The 23,334-nt window shown below is 29.9% G+C and overlaps 1 protein-coding gene across 1 annotated transcript in view; it reads left to right on the top strand.

Annotated features, from left to right (window-relative positions):
- The first annotated feature begins 775 nt into the window (after positions 1 to 775).
- Positions 776 to 23,334, top strand: part of LOC148226544 (cell adhesion molecule Dscam2-like) — a 234,248-nt gene continuing 211,689 nt past the window's right edge. Inside the window, exons 1-2 of the mRNA XM_088204610.1 lie at positions 776 to 933; positions 6,664 to 6,783. Coding sequence (XP_088060736.1) covers positions 6,729 to 6,783 — 55 coding nt within the window. The 5' untranslated portion in view covers positions 776 to 933; positions 6,664 to 6,728. The remainder of the gene's footprint in view (positions 934 to 6,663; positions 6,784 to 23,334) is intronic.

The raw sequence follows: 23,334 nt of genomic DNA, 5'->3' as shown, positions 1-23,334 counted from the left end.
GTGTCTAAAAGCTAAAATATATAATAAAAAAATGCAAATTTAGGACTATGTTGGCTTGAAAAAAAAACTCATATATACAGATATAAAAATGATCACTTGTAGTTTATAATTTATTGTGCCAAATATAATGAAGGTTTTAGGTTCCTAACGAAAATTAAAAATCAACTGCTAATTGCCTCTAAGGTTCGCTATTCATTTACAACAGTATCTTTTGTTTGTACATCACAGTGTACACCATATTGTTTTAAAATACCCCATATATTTTTCAAAGTACAAATCAATATTTTTCATACACATTTAATGTATGTAGTGACAATTGCTGGTTTGCTAGTTTGATGCCCAAAGACAAGCTAATAATGATTATTGTTAGCAAACTCTTGGGTGTTCCAAAATTACGATTTCGTTTGTTTTTTGTTTAGCTATGCACATTTGTTACAATAGCTTTGTAGAGAACCATAAGGTTAACCATAGCCCCCACAATTTGTTTAAGCATTTAAAGATTTTATGAATTCCCTAACTACGGAATATACATGGCCACAATAGATAACTGAAAGATTAATAAAATTATAATTGAGTGATTCCAAAAAGTGTCAAGAAGCAGAATTCCTTATTTCTACTATAGTGACTGATACAAGCTGAATATTAAATTTGTTTGCAATGTAAGTATCACGCCGGTTGTTTACACGCGCACGTTTACAGCGGCGAAAAGTGCGGGTGAAGTTTAGGCATTGTCGGGAAGTCGAGTCGGGGGGAAAAGTTTTCCCTGCTGAAGCGCAGAGCCGCGCCGGGCGTCGGGCGGCGCGCACGTTTCGCGGGCGCTCGTTTTCAACCCAAAGTGGTTAGTTTTTCGCGCGCGAATACTTTCAACTGTGACTTTTTGATTGTTGGGTGATTAATGTGTGCTGAGAGGGTTCTTTATTTGCAATTGTAAAGGTGAGATATTTTAAAAAATAATAATAAATATCAATGGTTTTATTATTGACAAAATATTTATTTACGTATGAATGAAACTAGCTTCTTATTTAATTAGAAGCTATTGCCGATTAAAATGAAGTCATATATTTTTACTAAGAAATAGGATTATAGACTGAAGTATTATTATTACATTATTCGACTATTCTGAAGATACAAAAATGTAATTATAAAACAAATTAAAACAAATATTTACAGAGAAAAAATACAAACATAATTTACTAATGCGCTGATTCAAAAACAAGCATCTTTTCAATTTTATAAATAATTAAGAATATAATTTACACAATTTGTAAGTACCACAATGTTAAATTTAATTGTTCGAATGTACATTTATTTACTTTTATAATTTATATTAATAAACATGAGACGTTATGGTCGTGTATTCTTTCTTTTCGCATCATATTATTTGCGATAGTAAAACAAAAAGGCTAAACTTTGGCATTATATGTAATAAAGTATGGCTTATTTTTATTTGCTTAATATTTTTAATAATTGCTAGAATTTACAATAAATTATTGCTAGAGCAAAATAGATTAGTAGTGTAAACTAGTTATTAATACCATAAAACCTCAGGCTAGAATCTCACATGAACCATAGTGCTTTTTAAAGTTTATGGTAAATCAAAATTATTGATTATAATATAATTCAAATTTTAATCAATCATCACAGATTTTCATAGAGTTTCCCAATCGCAATAATGAAAATAAAATCGAGTTAGGTCATGCATAATGAGTTCAATTAATTGCAAGCTGTACTAATATTTCATAATAAATAAAATAGAGTTCACTGATTTAAAGATTGATTTCAGTCTTTTGTCTCACTAGTTACTTAAAGTTGTCAATTGTGTTCAATTCGTTGTGACGTACTGAGACATGTATGTAATATTGCAATGAAAAATTTACAATAAATATTGATATACAACGGCTTACTTATTTGTTTGACAACATTGTGGCAGTTAGCAAAATTAATTATAGATTAAATTTCTATAAAACTTCTTTGAACAGTAAATAACAACAACCGAATTGGTAATTTATAGTTATTTATTTATTTTATTTATTTTAATTATTTATTTAGCTTAATAGCTAATCTTTACATTTAACAAATTTAGTAAACATATATAAAAAATATATAAAAAATACATAACAGAAAGAAAAAATAAAAATATACAATAATAAAGACTTAATATTATAATTTATTTCTATATGTACAAAGGTGTTTTTTTATTCCATTTATGAAACCCGTTATATTTTTGCTGTTTCGGATTTCTCTTGGAAGACTATTATATAAATCAAAACCTCCGTACATAACTCCCCTAGCCGTACTCGTTTTCTTATACTTAATTATCTTTAAATTTTCTCTATTTCTAGTATTATATTTATGTACATCTTTATTTCTTATTAAATACTTATTAAAATATTCTGGTAACATATTATTTTCTAACTTATATATAAATACTAAAACATTCATACTCAATATTTCTTGAACATTCAACCATTCTAATCTATCAATCATACTTTTACAATTAGTTAATCTATTTTTATTTAAGATTACTCTCATTGCCCTATTTTGTAATTTTTGCAACATTTGTTTGTCTAATTTATTTAACATATTTAATAGTGTTGCACAATAATTAAAAAGGGGCAATATTATACTATTGTAAATTTTTTTTTTTGTATTTATACTTAATATATTTCTTAATCTAGATAATAAACCTATTTTTCTACTAATTTTTTTTAATATGTAATTACAATGTTCTTTAAAATTTAATTTTGTATCAACAATTACTCCTAAATATTTTATATTATCCACTATTTCTATACTAGAGTTATTTATTACTATTTTGGTACTATTATCTAACACATTTTTATAATTAATAAACATACATTTAGTTTTATTCTCATTTAATTTAAGTACATTATTCTTTAACCATATTTCTAATATACTTAATTCATTATTTAAATTATTTACAATTTCTTTAATGTTATCACCAATGCAATACATTAATGTGTCATCCGCAAATAGATGAATTTTACATTTTTTCACGTTATTAACTATATCATTAATATACAAAACAAATAACAATGGTCCCAATTTAGACCCTTGTGGTACTCCATAAGACACTAATTTCTCTTCAGAATATATATTATTTATTTTAACTTTTTGTTTTCTTTTATATAAGTAATTATTAAACCATCTTAAAACTATATCACTTATACCTATACTCTTCAATTTCTTTAACATTAACATATTATACAGTAAACAATAACTGACAAAAATCGATATTTAATATTTTTACTGATTGTTTCAGACAATAAAACAAAAATTTACATCATCAGTTTTTCAAAGAATAAATGATAATATCTGGGGTCCTTCGAGGGTTGACGACTTCTTCTCTTTACAGAGTGATTTACAATTTCTATGAAAATGGGTTTTAGTCAACTATCTGCTTTTGAGTGTTAAAGAGTGCCATACTGTGTCATTTTCTCGATGCCATTCGCCATCAGTATATTCCTATGATATTGGTCGGAAAATTGTTATGAAAAGTGTCGGAATTGCTTTGAGAGCAAGCAAATTTTCCAAGATACTCGACTTTGTTACAGTAAGATTTGCAATACCGGTAGTACCGATATCTCTCTCGGTAATACAGGTATTGCAATCCCATGTTACGAAAAATGCATTTCATGTTGAAAAATCTGTCAGATATTCGCGTTCTCTATTACACTTTAATTCGCAGAATTTTCGAATCGCAATCTATAATTTAGAATCACCGAATACTTAAATACTCGCTCTTGATCGAAAAAGTTCAGAAAAAGTTTTCGAGATATTTGATTATTATCTGTTCTTGTATCCTAGCGTTTCGTATAGGAGTGTTGGGATACGATTCACTGAGCTTTCGCAAAACGTATTTACGAAAATGGGCTAAATATTTTATGATGTATGTTTTACAATGTTTTTTAACTTTGACCACAATTTTTAGATAAAAAAATTTAATATAAATAAAAAGAGCTTTAAAAATTTATAACAATTATTATTCCCTGTTTTTTATACATAATATTTACTGTACAGGGATGTAGCAATTTTATTAACGCAAAATGTTTTAACGACGTGCATACATTATTCCAATAATTCATGGCAAGTGCCGTAATTGCCGACAATTATAACCTTTTTGCTCTGGTTTCGAATTTCGCACACGTGCATTCAATCGACGCCATAAATTCTACCATTATATGCATTTTTTGTGCCGGCTTCAATTGAAACACAACACTTTTTGCGAACAAACAACTGGCGAGGGTTTTAATGATTAGTATTGTGATTGTCTGTAATTTTTCAACAATTCGTGGAGGTACACGTAAATTTATTTAATTAACTTTAATCAGGTATCAAATATATAAATTCATATTAAAAATTTGACAACTACGGCCATTAAAAACATAAGTAGGCGATTCATTAGATATCCATAAATGTTAAGGATAGTTTAATATGATTCGAACGGAACAATATGATATCAAGAATAGTCTTGGATGTGGGAGATCTATTCATCAGCTGGCTGATAAGCTAAACCAGTCTGATTCAACAGTCATAGACACATGGATTATGAATTGAGCGAAGAAAACAAGCGGCGCATATTTGCATATCCAAAGAGCTTCTGAATCTTACAGCTGAGTCACCTTTTCTTGATCATTTGATAACCAGATATGAAAAATGGGTGTTATATGACACTAATCGTCGTAGACGACAGCGGTAATTCAAAGATTAAGTAGCAAAACCTATCTCGAAGCACAGGCTCATAGTAAAAAAAATATTTTGTGTGTATGGTCGGATTTTAAAGGAATTGTGTGTTACGAAATTCTGAAACCTAAGGGAAAATAACAGCAAGCTTATATTATATTCACTTGGATTTTTTTTCGCACGAGAAAGTAAGAAAAAATTACTTATAAATATTTTTCCAAGTCAATAGAAATCGAATAGTTCTACAACACGACAATGCGCGTCAACAAAAATCAAGGAGCTCTGTTGGAAGATTTTATCTCATCCATTTTATTCTCCAGACCTTGCTCTTAACGACTACTAATTATTTCAATCGATGTCGCATTTCCTAAACAAAAAAAATGCAGACGACGTGAAAAAGAACCTATCGGAATATTTTGAACCAAAGCGTATTATATTAATGGAATTAAAAAAAACGACTGAGAGGTGGAATAGGATTATTTGTTGATAAGAAAATCATCAAAATTAAAAACAAACATAAAAAAACGAAATTCATTTCGGGATTATCTAATCTAATATGTTCATACTATTATTTACCGTATCAGAATCTCCTAAGATTATTATTCATTTTATAGTGAGTCTGTGTCAGAAAGACTATAATATTTTCTCATTCATCAAATTTAAATATCTATTTTGTGCACAATTCAATTATAATAGAATAAATTTTGATTAGATCTTTAGCTTGATATTGAAATTGAATTTTAAAATTATCAATTAAACAGCATACAATTTTTTTAATTGCTACATAAATTTCTTAAAAAAAACATATTTTAAAATATGTAAAATTAATTCAATTCTTAATAAAGAAATGTATTCTTGTAAAATCAGAAGACACACCACTAATCTAAAAACTATTAGTAAGCAAAGAAAAACATTTCATTGACTTAATTCTTTTAAAACATTTAAAACTTGTGTTAAAAAATATTTACTGTATCATGAATATATAATTTATTAATAATTTAACTATGATTATTCTTAGAAAACCCATTAATATCAAGTGTCTGCGACTACAACAAAACAACAATTAAATTTGCATATAAAAGCAAGGATAAAGCACATACTGTAATAATGTGTTAATGATAGAAACTTGATAGTTTAACGGTTATATTTTAAAGTTTGATTAAACAGTAATCCTATTATATCTTTCCTAGAATATCAAGTTTATAAATATAATATAAAGCATTTTATAGTTAAAACAAATTATATGAAAAGAACATTATTTTTACAGTAACATAATTATCACTAAGCACATTTAAATTGAAAATAAAAGCATATAAATAGTTCGCTCATAATATGTTCTGTCTAACAACGACGATAGGCGGTACAACCAACGTCCCTATTTTTGATGAATGCGCGTTGAAAGTAGAGTTCTCAGCCAAATATTCGAATATTAGTTTATTCAAATTATGAAATTAAGGAAATTGTGCCTAGAAATCGTCGATTGCCTAAGCTGGTGTCTCGTATAGTTTACAAAGAGCATGAAATGGGTGGAAGCCAGATTTGTTGATTGAAGTAGCTGACGATCCACAATTGTTCCAATACGTTATATCAGGTAGCGAATTATGATTGTGATTGTTATGACATTGAAATAAAAAACAAATAAAGCACGTCAAGTTCGATTGAATGCCAAGGTTCTCGTTAATGTTTTGATCGATTATAACGGTTTAGTTGACTATAAATTCTCACTGTTAAAATTTTAACAGTTTTACGCCATTTGAGTGAGTTTATCAGAAGAAAACTAACAAAATTTTGATCAAACAACTTTTTTAAATAATTACAGAATTTTTTTATTATTATCCTAAGGAAAATAAGTATAATGCGATATTTTTTAGTTTAATATTTTTATAGCAACTACGGCGTGATGACAGTTTTTAATATGATACGAAAAAATGTTGATTGACGTTTATATTTACCCGCCAGTGACGCCGCAGTGAGAATGGTTGAGTGAAGACTTCCGCGCAGTTAATTCCCGGCCACGCCGCCAGATGGAGTCGTCGTCGGCACTTCCGGTCGCGCTGCTACTGCTCCTGTTTGTACACGGTAAGTGCTCACTTCCGCCACTTTATTAAATTTCCATTCATCCCCGATGCCGTTAGCGCAAATGTGTAGCCGTTTAATTAATAAAGCATACGTATAGTCGTCTCTAATGTGTTAAAAATGGAAACGTAATAGCTACAATAAGGACGTTTTCCCGTTTGAAAACTCCTTCTCTTATAGTATTAATAGTACTAATACCACATTTGAGTTATATCTTCTATACTTTTAATTTATTATATATTCATTTTTTAACTCTTCCCAAACGGTGAACAGTAGCGACGTAACATTTGAACATGTCATGGCTGCCATTTATTGGTCAATTGTGTTATTTTTTATGACGAGTGATAACATGCTACTGCAATACGTGGCAATGAAACCGCTAAAGAAACTGAACAGTGACGTTCTGACAACCGATTACGTGTTACTATAAAACGTAACTGAAAATATTGTATAAAGCCAATTAATTTATAACAACATTAATATCACGGGCAATGGTAGTACATATGTATCATATATACATGTATCAATGCGGCCTTGGACAATAACACTAGTTTGAGCAATATGGTGTAAAAATAGTTTCATTTTTTTACAAATCCAAGGTTAGAAACTGTAAGGAAATTCGTCGTCTGGTGTTTCTGCGATATCTACATTTGAGTCATAATATAATATGACAGAGTCGCCATCCAGTGGCTGGCAGCACGCCGATAAGAACTTATTTTTACGAGACGAAAGTTTCCCCAAATTAATTTCAACCCCATCCAAGTGAAATCAAATTGAAGACTTTGCTCACGGACTTCGACTCTCAACAGTTTGCTTTTTTAATTTTAGCATAGTATAAAAATCCGCATTACAATTTGTGAATATTTAATAATCTATGTAAAAAACACTATATAGTCTAATATTTTATGAGAAAAGCGATTCGAATAAAAAATGCAAAGCTATTGAAAAACATTAATATATTAAAATAGCTTCGCTGTGTACTTAAGTTTTATAAACAATAATTTAAAATGGTATATCACTTGAAGTTTAAAGTGAAAAGTTGCAATTTTAGAAACTACTCAGTTTTCTTCTAATTTAACTCTGGCCACATTCACCGATTTTATACATTAGTTAAATTATGTAATATTTTAAAATAATTTTCCAGTATGATTTCAACAGCATTATTTATTTTATAGTATTAAAATCTACCATGAAAAATTTTAAAATCGTTATATTTATGTATTCTGGTTTTTAGATAATTTTAATTACTCGAAAAATAAAAATTCTCATTTTTACTTTTCAATTTCATCGAAAATTCTCGAGAAGATTTGATAATTAAAAAAAAATTTAAGTGAAATATAGTATGTGATTTTCAAAATACAGTATTTTATTGTAGATTATTGATAAACAGACAACTCAATGATCGTTGAAGAGAACAGACTTCAATAGGATGATAATTTGTTAATCGAGGCAAATAATCAAAGGACCATAACAAATCAAACTACTTTGATTGATTACAACACGTTGAGTTACAAAGGGATTTCGAGCTCCATTTCTTGTATCCAAGTTGTAGAGAAAAATGTCAATAACAGTTGTTGCTACTAAAAATCTCCTTGGCTTATTGAAAGAACGAAAATAGGCAAATTTAAAGCGTAAATTAGTGAAAAGACCCCATATATTTTTGAAATCTGCCGATTTCCATTTACAACGGTTTTTTTATCCGATTATTAATATAGCTTTTATATTACCAAAGAAAAGATAAGGCCGATTAGGGTAATTGAGAACTTGTGAACAATTTTTTGCTATTCAAATACTTTCAACTTTTATTAAAAGCTTCTAAGACATGCAAATTTTAAAGCATCTGGAACAGACCCACCCTTTCTTATGCAGCGGTATAAAAAAAGCATCCGTTATTAAACATTTAAAAATATTTGAATAAATATAATTTTTAACAAAAAAGGCTCATGAAAATAAAAATTCCCGACTGAGCATTTTTCTGGAGAAATTTTGAAAATAAATACTTGTTATAAAGCTTTACTTTACATGACGTGAAATTTAGAAGGTGTAGTGTCCCAATATTGATATTGTTACTAAATTATTTAATAAAATTGCCTTTTATGTATTTTTAACGCCTTTTCATAACCTAAAACGTTGCTACAATCGAACTTTTATTTTATTGCTCAATGGCTTCCGTTCAGTTGTTGATCAACTGTAGAGCTGTCTCCGTGTAATGCCTCTCTTTCTGAGACAGAAAAAATAAATAGCAAGTACCTTCAATATATGTACATATATAGCAGCAGTCTGGGTTGAATTTTGTATGCTTCCTACTCAATGGTAATAATAAGCTTTTAGCAGTGTCTCCAAAGTTAGCTACAAAGACTTGCTGTCGCCTCTTCTATGTGTACATGAAGTGTCGTCGCTACCAACTCCTCGTTTATATAGTGTTCATGATCGTCTATAATAAAAATAAAAATTAATGTTTGTAATTCACAAACAATGAAACATTCCATAAAGAAACCTCAACGTGAGTAATAATACTTATTAAATAGAAATCAGAAAATGTAAAAACGTGCTTAGAGTTATGAATTGGGACTAACGCTACTTTGCAAAAAATACTGAAAAAAATTTAAAATCAAGAATTTTAATTTTTCAGAAAATCAGCAAATTTATCGAGAATTATCATGATGCTTTTATTTGTTAAAAATTAAATTTGTACGTATATTTAAAAAAAATTTACAATCGCTGTATTTTATATACCTTTCTTTTCTGGTGTCTTTTCTTTAATAAGCAATCGAAGTATGTAGATCGATCCATTCTAATTATTTGGTTATTCATGTTCATTATAACAAATCATCATCCTATTGAAGTTGTTCTCTTCAACGATTATCCAGTTCTCTGTTCATAAATAATATAAAGATATCTACAATACATAAAATATATATTTTTATTTATCAAAATTTATCCAGAAATTTATGAAAATAAGAATTCTCATTTATCGAAAAATGAAAAACATAAACCAGAATGTCTCTTTGAAGGCAAAATTGTTTATACTATAAATAGGGAGTTCTAATTCAAAGTTCACCTAATACTAAGCATATATGGTTTTTAAAGTATGGCTCGCGATGAGCTCTGAATTACGATGTACTGATACATGTGAGTTATGGTAAAGGGTGGGCCATACAGATGAGCGGCTTGGAATAAATTATTTAAAAAAAACTATAAGTCTTATCGTTTTTTTTTGTAATTTATAATAATGTAAACATTCAGGAAAATCATATCTTGAAAATAACATTATCCAAGTGTGGACCATGGCGTTGCAAACACTGTTCAAATCTGGACCATAAATTTGTGAAAACTCGCTGGCACATTGCGCGTAGAATAGCAGCCATTTGTTCTCGAATATTCTCTTTTAATTGGACTGTCTGCTGGTTTAGCTGGTTTGTTGACATAAACCTGGCTCTTTAAGTATCCCCAGAGAAAAAATTCAGGGCTCCTGAAAGGCCATGGAATATCATCTTGACGCGAAATAAGCTTCCCTGTAAACATTTCATTTAAGACAGCCAAAGATTCGTTAGACGTGTAGTATGTGGCACCATCTATTTGAATCCATGTCCTGCTATTGTAGGCTTAAATTTCGAGTAAGATTAAATCATATAACATTGTTGTGTACCGGTTGTATTTCACTGTTACAGTCTCGCCTCGTTGGTTTTCGAAGAATTAGGAGACAATAATCCCCTGAAATGAAATGGCTGCTCATACTGTAACTTTCGGAGAATGCAGAGGCTTTTGATGTTTCGATTTAGGATTTTCCTGGACCCAATACCAGCAATTTTGTTTGTTAACGTGCCCATTTAAATGAAAATGTGCTTTATTCGAAAAAATGTTCCAACATGGTTTCGACAAAAACACGGCGTAAATTCAGATCATCTGGTTTTAGTTTCTGCACTAGTTAAATTTTATTAGGATGCAATTTAAGTTATTTTTTTAAATACGCCGTAAAGATGTTAGTTACATCACATTAATTAGACGTCCCGTAGGCTTCTGATTGAAGGTGGAACCTATTGCCTCCAATTTTCTGACCGACGACCAAATCGCACAATCACTATGACACTGATTTAGTTAATGCAATCCGAACTTAGCTCGAAATAAAAATTTAATAAACGTACACGAATAGTCATTTTTGTAAAAATGTGTTACACAGTTATAATTCAACTGGTACTGTTGTTGATTTTTCGTTATTTCTTTGCTTCTTCCTTAGGTATTCGATCTGATTTTTAAACGTTCAAAAATCAATAAAGTCATCAATAATTTGCAAACAAATTTTAACACAAACTGAGCCGCGTCAAGAAACTACAATCTGCCCCTTTTGAAAAATAATGTTTATTTTGAAATTACTACCTAGAGATTGGGTGCTTTTGAAGGCAATGTTCCGCTCCTTTTATTTCTTGTATGTATAAATAGGGCTGAAGGTGCTTATACCTGAAATATATGAGAACATACATATTAAACAAATGTAGTTTAGTTTAGATTCATTATGTGCTGTAGATTTTTACTTTTTTTTATAAATATGATTTTTTTCAAAATCGGGCCCCTCAAGCAGAACGGACTCCAGGAATTTGTCCACTCTCGGTAGGCCTAGTTATCGATATATTTATCATATTCCAGAAATATGTAACCAAGATGCAGCTGCAATAATTAAAACTTATTTAAGGAACAACGAAAATTTTGTATCACTGCATTATACAGCAATTATACAAAAAACTGAACGCAAAAAGTGTAATAAATATCGCATTTTCAATTATAAAATTAATTAGAGAAAAAATATTTTTAACGGTGACTTTTTAAAATGCAAATTTGTTGGAGGAAATCATTTATTTTATTGAAAAAAAGGAGATGATCATCAAAATCTGATTCACAAAAAATAGCTGTGTGACTTAGCATTCTAAACTGATTTAACAAAAAAAATTAGGTTTGTTGAATTTAGATTTATAGGTTAAAAATAGCACCGTCTATGCTTTTATAAGTAACATTTTTGTGTTTAAAAGACAAGCTTTAGTAGTTCTTTCTAGCTTTAGATAAAACCTCAAGGATAAACGCTTTGACGGATTTTGAAACATTAAAAAATATTTACAAAGAAATACTTGAAGCTATCATTTCAACCCAGAAAAATACATATACGAAATACAGAACGATTTTAGTAAAATTAAAATTGTAGTTAAATTTATTATCAATCCATTCAAGGTTTGCGTTTATATTCAATCAGATGCAAATCAATTTGCAGAGCTGTGAATTTAATTAATAAGCGCTTGGAAATTAAATGATTGCTTTGCAGTGTGTTACTTTTTTTTGAATAGCAAGGATGAATATATTTGTATCGAAAAATACTCAAAGATAATGTGAATATTTTAATTTGAGTTTTGGATATACGTACGTATGTGAATTAGCCTTTTTGATTACCAAAATAATAAAACAGGTAATTTTGAAGTATAGTCACACGAAAGATTCTTTACGTTTATCGTTAACCTATTATTTTCTTGATTATATTCTTTTGAAAAAATAAATGAATGTACAATTTTTTCATTGAATATTCTTTTGTTATGTATATTTTATATTTTATTATAAAATAATAAATATTGTAATAAAAATAGTTTATATTTTGTCTATTCGATAAAAAAGTCATTCAAATCGTAAAATTAAAATAAGTCAATCGCGGAGTGTCACATATATTAGTTGGCTAATACATAGAGGTGCATACGTTTTTGCTAAGATTTATTTAAAGGACTTGTTTCATCACTAAATATCAGATCAAGTAAGTTTTTCAGGTTATAAAATATCGGTTATAGATGATCTTTTAAAAAGTCTTTCGGTAAATGATTTTTTAAAGATTATTTTCTCTCTATAATAAAATACATAGCAAAAAGTAATGTTTAAAGTGAAATTAATAGCTGAAATACATGAAATTCAGTTAAAATAAATGTTAAATGATAATGTGGTAAAACACAATTTTCTCTGACTCCTCGCGGGAGGCGTTCATACATCCATTAGAATTTTCTCTTTGACTCTCCCGCATGGCGTAATTTGTCTTTGACATAACCCGCATGGATTCGAATGCAATATCGCGTGCACGCTTTGAAGGTGCACATTTTAAGCTGAATCCAATTTCCTGGTTATCTTGATAACATAAACCCGCAACATTTTACATCGGTTGTAGCTGAATGCACATTTGCAACTGTTGCGCAAACATTTGCCAGCGATAATGTTTACCTTACATATCGGTATTATTAAAATATTATTCTACCGGCAGTGTTTGCTGTCTACTAATTGAAACGTTTTGCATTGTGCTATGAACGCACGAGACATATACGTAGATGTGCGACAGCATCCGATCGATAATGTCACAAGGTCTACAGTTATCGTGCTCAACAACTAAGGGATGATTATAATAATAATCCGTTTTTTTAGCACCTTTTGGAATCTCTATCTTTGGATATATGTAAATAAGGCAGCAGCTGTTGTCTCTGATAAAAGTTCTTGAGGAAGTAAAATCCGATTAAAAGTGCTATCGGAAGCGAATTCCGATTAAAAGTAAATGATATACGCTTGGTCTGACTGGAAAGAGCTTTCTTGTTCACTCACATAATAATAAAGACATAATATATTATTTGCCATTTCGCATTCAACCTGCAAAGTAAAACAATAGAATTTATATTTTTAAGTCCCCGAACAGCCATTTTGTATGGTTTTTATTTTATACACGTATATTAAAAAAATCACTTTATTAATTTATTATATATATATATGAAGGACAAAAAATCAACATCTATAATTATATTTCATATATTTGTTTCCCTTTTTATGTATGAAAATCACTTGTAATTTTCCATACATCGTGAAAAGAATTTATTATACAAAAAACATAGCAATGACATTTAGCTTATTGCGCTTTTAACGCGTATTGTGACACATTTTTTTATTTAAATCACAATATTTTTGATAAATAAATTTACATGTTATTTAAATAAAAAAACAGCTACTAACAACTTAATTATATTTTTCAATCTCTTCTAGCACTGTTTTAAAAACACTTATTAAACTCAAATATTATTTGAGCCAATCTTTTGCTCTTTGTAAAGTTATTCAGGGGTATTTAATGGCATTAAAGAAAGAGCTTAGATCGCAGACTTGGATAAACTTTTTAAATGCGACTGTTATAGAGAACATTTTGTGGCCATTTAGGACCATTTTAAAATGCTAGTTGGGACAGTTTAGAAGCCGTCTATAAAGCTAAGCAATGTTACTACAACTTAAGGGTCATTTGAAAAAGAAGGGAATTTTGAGAGCTTTCGAGTGATATTGTTGAGACCGGTTGATACATTTTGTGTAAAGCTTTTCAACAATACATAAGGTCTCATAAAATAATCGATCAACACTAACAGTTCAACAGTTTTGGTTTAAGTAGCCAATTACAAATATTTTAATTCTGTTGTTGTTTAATCCAGTAAGATAGAACAGAATACAAATCCATACCTTCTTGTGAAAAATTGAGATAAAAATAATTAGTGAACCACCATGCAAAAAAATGTTTCAATATTGTGTTATTTATTTGCAAGTCCTTAAGAGAAAGAATGATAGGTGTATTTTATAACATTTTTATGTGTACATGGAGTTATACTTTTATAACTGTATGGTTTTCGCGATGCCGTGTCGGAAGATCATTGGAAAGGGTTAATAACTGCTCAACTTGGTCACGATCCTTACAAATGAGACACCTACTAAGAGTAAAAAAATAATTATATTTTTATATTATATAACGGTATAAAAATAAGATGATTGCAGAGTACACGTGCAAGCGTTTCATTACAGTCGGCTATTTATATTGTTCCCGGGAGAATTTCACAAATTAAAAGAAAAAAATGTACAAATTATTATGTTGGAGTTGTTTTCTTAACGTCTCTTTAGTAATAATGTTTCGAACCGCACTTCGTCGGGTTTCAATGAATTTTTTAACAACTCGCAAAGCTTTCAGGCATTACGGGCCCACAAACAATAGGCGCGTGTTTAATGCTAACGTCGCGGATTAAACGATGAATTTTTCATTTTATTAATTTGCCGCCCTCTAAATTTTGCAACGTAATTAAACCCATCGTTATTAAAATGCATCTTTAATGTAGTGCGAACGAGCTTTAGATGTTTATCTCGGTTGCTAATTAAATTATAAAGCCGCTAAAGATGATGTAATTGATTTTTTAAATTTATATTGAATCTCGATAGCTTAAAAAAGTTTTAGTTACAATATTAAAATTTCGTGGAAAGGAACAAGTTATAAGAAATAATATTAATTAAAGAGATAGGAATAATTACTGTTATAGAAAAATAATATATAAATTAAAATACTAAATTTAATTAACCTTTTGTCTTTCACCAAAACTGTGACAAACAAGTAGATGTCGTATATATAGATTTTGAGAAGGCCTTCGACAAGGTTTGTCATGGGTTATTATTAAAAAAAATTGTCGAACCTCGGTTGCTCGGATGATTTAACTCGGTTATTCTCAAGTTATTATTAATGACATAAATACGGTAGATACAAATTCAAATTTTCTTCTTTAAAATTAAATAAATGCATTCGATCTCTACGGAGTGATTTAGACTCTTTATCGAGATGAGCTTCAGTTAACCGTCTGTTCTTTAGTGTCGGAAAGTGCCATACTGTGTCATTTTCTTGATCCCGTCTGCCATCAAAGTTTCAAACAAGGTTTTTGAGATACCTTTATAAAAGGTTAATATCTGTTTTTATATCCCAGCGCCTTTCTTTTAGAAGCATTCTGAGTTCTCGCAAAAAGTTGTATATCGCTAAGCATTTCTTCAAATTACTGAAAGGTGCTGTTGACAATTCAGATATTCCAGAACGTCTTCGAGAATCACGATCACGTCCTCTTTTGATGGCCGTTGAGGCTTGTACGTCCGTATTTGCCGACTCGCCTATAGCTGTGGCCATCCGGCTTCTTAATACGCTGACATTACACATTGACTTTAATGTCAGCTACGAGGAGCTGGTCCAGTTTGTATAGCTTAATAATTAAATTAATTAAAATCATATTTTTTTTGTGTATTAAAATAATACAATTATTGTCTTCGACCATCATAACGCATTGAGGCTACGATTAATTTAATTAAAATAAATAAATATTTACATATTTGCTCGTAGATATGTCTGTAGTTTAAAAAAATAAAATAAATATATATGGCTTAATATTGCAGTCGATAAAAACATTATGATTGCTTTGTTAAAAATTAAAGTACTGTTACACATAACTTAATGACCTAGATAGATTTTAATTATAAGTGTTAATATCATACACGAGACTCAATAAAATCTATTTTTAAGTACGTCGTATCACTAATTTATTATCTCCTGTTATTATTAATAAATAAGATATAAACTATGCTTTCATTACTTCATGTGTTGCGATGCATGAAAAAGAGTCCCATTTCTTAGTAGAATCGTCAAAATTGCTGATGAAAAAATTGAAGTAGCCCTAAAAACATAACTTGAGATAAAAAGGGACATCGCTTGGGGCGTCAAAGTGTCAAATGCGTTATTTAACGCTACTTTTTTTCTCGTCGTGTTTTATGAAGAATTTTTACACGCAGTGGAAGAAAAAAGCGCTCGTAAGGGCAGGCCCGGGATGAAAAATTGCGGAAAAACGGATCCATCCTCGGGCGGTGGGGTGTTAGGTTGCGGAAAAAGGGCGCAGAAATTCAGCGGCACGTTTTCCGATTATACCTGCCACTTGAATAATTAATTTTGGGACGTTGATGTAAACTTATTTGTACGATTCGGCGGGTCAATTTTGTCCGTTGGCAATTTGCGCCGCGGCTGAAGAAGATAACCGACGGCACGAATGTTAATCAAAAATTTATGTAAATGGTCGTATTCGTTATTAGGGATCGCTTTGGGTCAATGTGCACTCTTGTGTAAACACGCACAACGGGGTGGGATTCGCCGAGCATGATGGGCGCCGAATTCGGGCGGGCGCCCCTACAAATTGATAGCAGCGGCTATGTGCGGGAGGAAAAGGTTTGATATTTGGTGCGAAGCCCTTCCAGGCCGGATGGATCGGCCAAATCGCTATATTTTTATGAATTTATACTATGAAATGGGGTCGAAACTCGGATAATATTGTTTGTGGGTACAAAAGATAATATTTTAAAATGCCATATAGTAAAGCTAGGGCCTAATTCGAGATGTGTTTTAATATACATACGTATATATTCGCAACACTGTAGCCACATCCTGACGTGGATTTTGCGTCGATGTGGAGCTGTATAAATGATAACGTAGCGCACCACATGCATTTTACAATGTTCAGCTGGATATTTTCATGCCGTTTCTGGTTACACGAGTTAATCTTTACCAGACAAAAACTTTTTCTTATTGAGTCCACAGCGGTCCAATTTATTTAATCACAAAAATAAAGCTTCTTATATATTATTTATATATAATTTATTTATGGTATACCCTGTACCCATAGAGTAAAGAATATCGTATAATATAGAGCGGCCTATAGGAAGAAATTTAGCGTGCTTTAAAATATTATTCGCCTCGTCTCTAGATCATTCACCCCGAACGCGTGATCGACAAACTTATTAAAATATGGCTTCCTGTTCGGTATTATCGAGTAAAAATAGTGCAAAACAGCAAAGGAATTGTAATTTATCATTTCACAGGTTACATTTTGCAATTATTTGTGTTATTTTAGAATTTTTTATTGCAAAACACGTCATTCTACACATGCCAACTAAGGCTGCGCATTCCATTCTTCGAGTTTATATTTAATTTATTTTTATATTAAATATAAATGATAAAAATAATATATTTCATTAGTAAATATTTTTGTTACATAATAGTTAGTAATATTATATACGTTTTTTGGAATTCCTTTAAAATCAAAATTGCAGAAAATATGGCTTGAACATATTTTACGTCCTTCATGGAAGTCATCCGTGAAAAGTGTCATCTGTTCGGACCATTTTAACCCAGATTCATTTTTTATCATAAAAGGTGGGTATAAATGATTAAAACCCAACTCAGTCCCTTTACAAAACCAACCATTGTCTCTACTCCCGTCAACGTCAATTTCGAATAATAATGCTTACAATTCTCCTAGAAAAATAAATTTATTAAGAAAATTAAATCATGTTAGGTTAATTTGAAAAAAACGTGAAAAAATAATACATGCACTGAGGCAAAAACTTTATCGTAGAAACAAAAAAATAGTTCATTTGGAAAATATAGTTAAGTCAATAACAGACAAAGTAAGGAAAAAAGATTGTCACCATTAATGAGAATAAAACTAAATGTATGTTTATTAATTATAAAAATGTGTTAGATAATAGTACCAAAATAGTAATAAATAACTCTAGTATAGAAATAGTGGATAATATAAAATATTTAGGAGTAATTGTTGATACAAAATTAAATTTTAAAGAACATTGTAATTACATATTAAAAAAAATTAGTAGAAAAATAGGTTTATTATCTAGATTAAGAAATATATTAAGTATAAATACAAAAAAAATAATTTACAATAGTATAATATTGCCCCCTTTTAATTATTGTGCAACACTATTAAATATGTTAAATAAATTAGACAAACAAATGTTGCAAAAATTACAAAATAGGGCAATGAGAGTAATCTTAAATAAAAATATATTAACTAATTGTAAAAGTATGATTAATAGATTAGAATGGTTGAATGTTCAAGAAATATTGAGTATGAATGTTTTAGTATTTATATATAAGTTAGAAAATAATATGTTACCAGAATATTTTAATAAGTATTTAATAAGAAATAAAGATGTATATAAATATAATACTAGAAATAGAGAAAATTTAAAGATAATTAAGTATAAGAAAACGAGTACGGCTAGGGGAATTATGTACGGAGGTTTTGATTTATATAATAGTCTTCCAAGAGAAATCCGAAACAGCAAAAATATAACGGGTTTCATAAATGGAATAAAAAAACACCTTTGTACATATAGAAATAAATTATAATATTAAGTCTTTTTTATTTATTATTGTATATTTTTATTTTTTCTTTCTGTTATGTATTTTTTATATATTTTTATATATGTTTACTAAATTTGTTAGATGTAAAGATTAGCTATTAAGCTAAATAAATAAATAAAATAAATAATAATAATAATAAATAATAATTAACAAATTTTGATTCTGATTCAAGAGTTAATAACTTTTCTAAAAACAAAAAATAATTTAAAAGTAGCCAAGTATTCAGCCCGAGTTCGATCTTTTGCTTTAACTGAAAGTTTTTATTCTCCCAAAGCCTATCATTATTTTCGACAGATTTTAAATTTTAACTTGCCTCACTTAAGAACCATCGGTAAATTGTATCAAAACTTTAACGGAGATTCAGGGTTTACGTTTGAAGCGTTTGAAGCATTAAAAATAAAATCTCAATCGATAAATTATAAACTAGTTTGCGATTTAGTTATAGATGAAATCGCGATTAAAAAACTTACCGAGTGTAATGATATAATAATTATTATTGATAAAAGTAAATTAATAAAGAAAAATATAAATTTAGAAATTACAAATGTGACATCCCTATTCATTGTCAAACGTCACAAGGTCATTTTGTCTGTCGGTGTTACAAACACTGCCGATTGCGCAGGCGCATACGGCGAGGTTAATGATCGCGCGACTAGCATTCGAGATCAAAACTTGGCATGATTTTGGCCTATGTCGCCGTCTCTATTATATATATATTCCGTACCCGTTCCAGATGTAGAAAAAATTTCCACTACCTGAAAAATGTTTCGGTCTATCCTTGTAAATAATATTTAGTTAATTGTTCACTATTGTAATTCACACAACACCAATGGTTCTCAACATATTTTTAATCGCACGGAATTTATTGTTGTTGTTTTTATTATTTTAATATATAAAACAATAAGTTTATGTATGTATGTACATTACAACTACTTACATATTTATATACTGGATGTTTGGTTATATTCGTCCATCATATGATATTTCTCGAAATAAAAAAAAAGTTAATTTTGCCTTTAGGTTATCCCAAAAAATAGCATGCTTATTTATGTTGAATTTTAAAAGTTTTTTAAATGTATACCCAAGTAATGCAGTTCTAAAATTATTTAAGCCACTGTTTACAAATTTATATTAATTTTAATTATTGAATGATAAAGTGTTCAACGATAAAGATAAGTATTTATCAGCTTGACTAACAAATTCCAAAACACCCTCGCTTTCGTGTACGCTCCTTTGCAAATTTTCTTTTGAAAGATCACCTCAATGGGCGTCTGAGGGAAAGGTTACCTGGCACCGATGGTAAATTACAGACATTTCAAACTTATCTCTTAATGCGAAGCACCGAGGCTAACGAGGTTCAGCTCGAGCTCTGTATAGAGGCGTTTACTTCTGCAGTTTTCATCGTCTGTAACGTCCATTGTCCAAAATCATGGAGCCAGACGCGAACGAAGGCTTTTTCTCTTTTTCCGCAGCCGGCGCTTAAGAATCGCTGTATGCAGCTAGGAACCGACACCATTGTGCGAATTTTTACTCAAAAAACTCGTTTTATAATAATTCTAACTGCACTAATAATTTTAATGAACGTGATATTAGGGCGCGGTTAAACTGGATGCGTTCATTTCTAAAATCGATATCTGACGAACGGACAAATTATTATTTAATTGTTAGAGTATTTTTATTAGCTTTAAAACACATAATAACTCCATATAATAATATATATATACCATAATTTACATAAATCACACGATGTTCGTTAATAATGTAATCCCTAGCTGTTCCGGTCAAGGGTGAATAATATTAACTAGTAAACCACCATTTGTGCAGCAAACATCCCCGGTTGTTTGGTTAATCTAATTAGTTTATTTCATACAATTTCCAATTCACCGTGTCACATCTGGCGTTTCGCCAATGGCGCTCGGGAACCTAATCAAATATTAATATCCTCACATCATAGATAGTGATGTGTTTTTTATTTGCAATTTTTATACGAAAAAGTAGTTTTTGAATTTTTATGAATCATGATATGACTTGCATCCTGTTCGTAACTCAATCTTCTTACACTTATATAATCCCTTTTTATGTAATGGAGTGGTGACTCTAGTCCTAGTGTATTTTTATGAGAAAGAAACTAGAACCTACTTATTTATATTTATATACTAGATATATACGTACATTGAATTTAATATCTAATGCTAAAAAAATCTTGATTTGTTACGTAAATATTATACTTACGCAAGGAGCATCTTATGCTATTTGCAAACAAAGCAACCGCAAACTATTTCCATTTAAACCAGATCGGATTATATCCATTACAATATGAATTCCACGTCCGACTCTCTTTAATGGAGTATCCCATTGTTTCTCAGAATAATTTATGAGGTTTGGAATTGTTCAATTGGATAAAATTAATTGAGCCAAAAATTTCCATTACAACCGTCTGAAATTAAATATTAAAAATTAAAAGAACACGTCAAATTTTCCATGTATTATATTATATTTGTTTTTGAGTAATCTCAGACTGGCAAAAGTAATTCAGACCGCCACGCGAAGTATTTCATTCCTTACATTTCATATGCTCCCTTTGTGGTTTTGTTCGTCGTGGTTAACCGCGATGCAATTTTGTGTGTTAAAATAAGTTCACATACATTGAAAGCGTGCATTTGAATAATTATTATGGCATGTATTTGTGAATATCTCAAAGCATTTTCACCACCACAATAACTAAAGACAATATCCTCTGAGGTCCTGTTTTGAATAATAGTCAGAGGCGCGCTAGGTATTTGATTGGCACTAATTGCCATTCGGACGTCCATTGTTCGCCAAAGTCCACCGAGGCCTGCCCTATATTGAAGCCCTGAATTGCCATTTGATGTTTCATCATGTCGGAAATGTATCTGAGTCAATTCCGTTCTGTTCAGAATTCGAATGCGCTGAATCCTCAAAGGGTTTCCATTGTGGTATCCAGCGCATTATGCGTAATTAAATATATATTACATTTATTTTGACGTCTTAAAATAATTAATATGTGTGTTATTAAATCGACGAATAATTCTAATTTTAAACCAAATATTTTTTCAAAAACATTTAATTCATTTGAACAAACCAATTAAAAAATGAATGCACTTGTTTGTTCCCTTAGTAACAAACAAACGAAAATATAATAAAACACAATATCGAATAAAAAACGACGCAGCTCAAGAGATAAGGTCAAACTTACGCCCAAGATGATGACAAAGCTAAGTAACGATATATATTATATGTATGCATGTAATTTATACGGTTTATGAGGTAATAATAGATCGTTTGTGCCAAAGTTCTGCATCGGAAAATATCCGGTCGTCATGGGGATTAAAGTTAGCATGTTGTTCATCTCCAAAGGGGTCTGTCTGATTCTGAATTTTCGTGACACTTGTATACGAAGAGTTTTGGCTTAACTACAATATATCTTTCTCTTCGGGAGGAAAATGATTTTCTCATGTTCTTACAAGCGCTGATTTTGAGCAGTATTAAGTTTAATGTAGCTTGAATAGATTTTGTTTAATATTCCATTTATATATATATATATATATATATATATATATATATATATATATATATATATATAATAGATAGCTATATTTCGTTTAGCAACAACGGTTCACATTCGCATATGTTTTTAATTGCATTATATTGAGTTTTTTTATGTGCAGCTGCGCCTCGAAAAATACTTCAAATTGCAATACGTCGGGTAAAGTCCTTGAAATAAAAGAATGTCTTGTGTTTTTTGGCTTTTTTAATGATTCTCATAGAAGTAATTTATTTCGTTGAATATTTATATAAATTTCTTGTTGTTTTGATAATATTTAATTTAAAAAATATTAAATATTGACATTACAATTTTTTATTGTGTTCGATAATTATATATATATATATATATATATATATATATATATATATATATATATATATATATATTTTCAATATAAAAAAACACAATAATATACTTATTTTCTATACACTCCCAATATGTTCTTATATTAAAAGCTTATAGAGAACCTTTCACTATGATCGTATGCGTCGCAATGCTCTACAGACGCGAAAAACCAGGAACGTGCATTGAATCGGAAATACTTTTATTGAATAGCATTGTGTGAAAACCGCTAGAGGCGTCTGTGGAAAGTGGAGGACTTTTTGCATAAAGCTTTTGAGTACCAATGATACCAAACCATGACGAAAATCTACTAGCCGGAATATCGACGATGCCTTTAACCCTAACCGTTATGCAAACCCACATATGTACATATATACAACATTTGCGTCCAAATTAATAAATTACTTCAGTAATCCCACACGAGATGGAACCCAGGGATCATATTGATATTCGAATAAGGCATAATGCGCACACGTCATGTCCAACGTAATGGAAAAGGGTCAACCTATCTGGTGGTCCGTATTTATGTTGTTCAAAAATAGGGATAACAAAATATGGTTAAGTTGTTTTTAACGACTGGTGCGTATGA

Source organism: Plectrocnemia conspersa, unplaced genomic scaffold (genome assembly GCF_051122295.1).
Source record: "Plectrocnemia conspersa isolate PC_06_02 unplaced genomic scaffold, ASM5112229v1 ptg000014l, whole genome shotgun sequence".
NCBI classification, from domain to species: Eukaryota; Metazoa; Arthropoda; class Insecta; order Trichoptera; family Polycentropodidae; genus Plectrocnemia; species Plectrocnemia conspersa.
The sequence above is the reverse complement of the archived record's forward strand: the minus strand, read 5'-3'. Positions and strand labels throughout refer to the sequence as shown.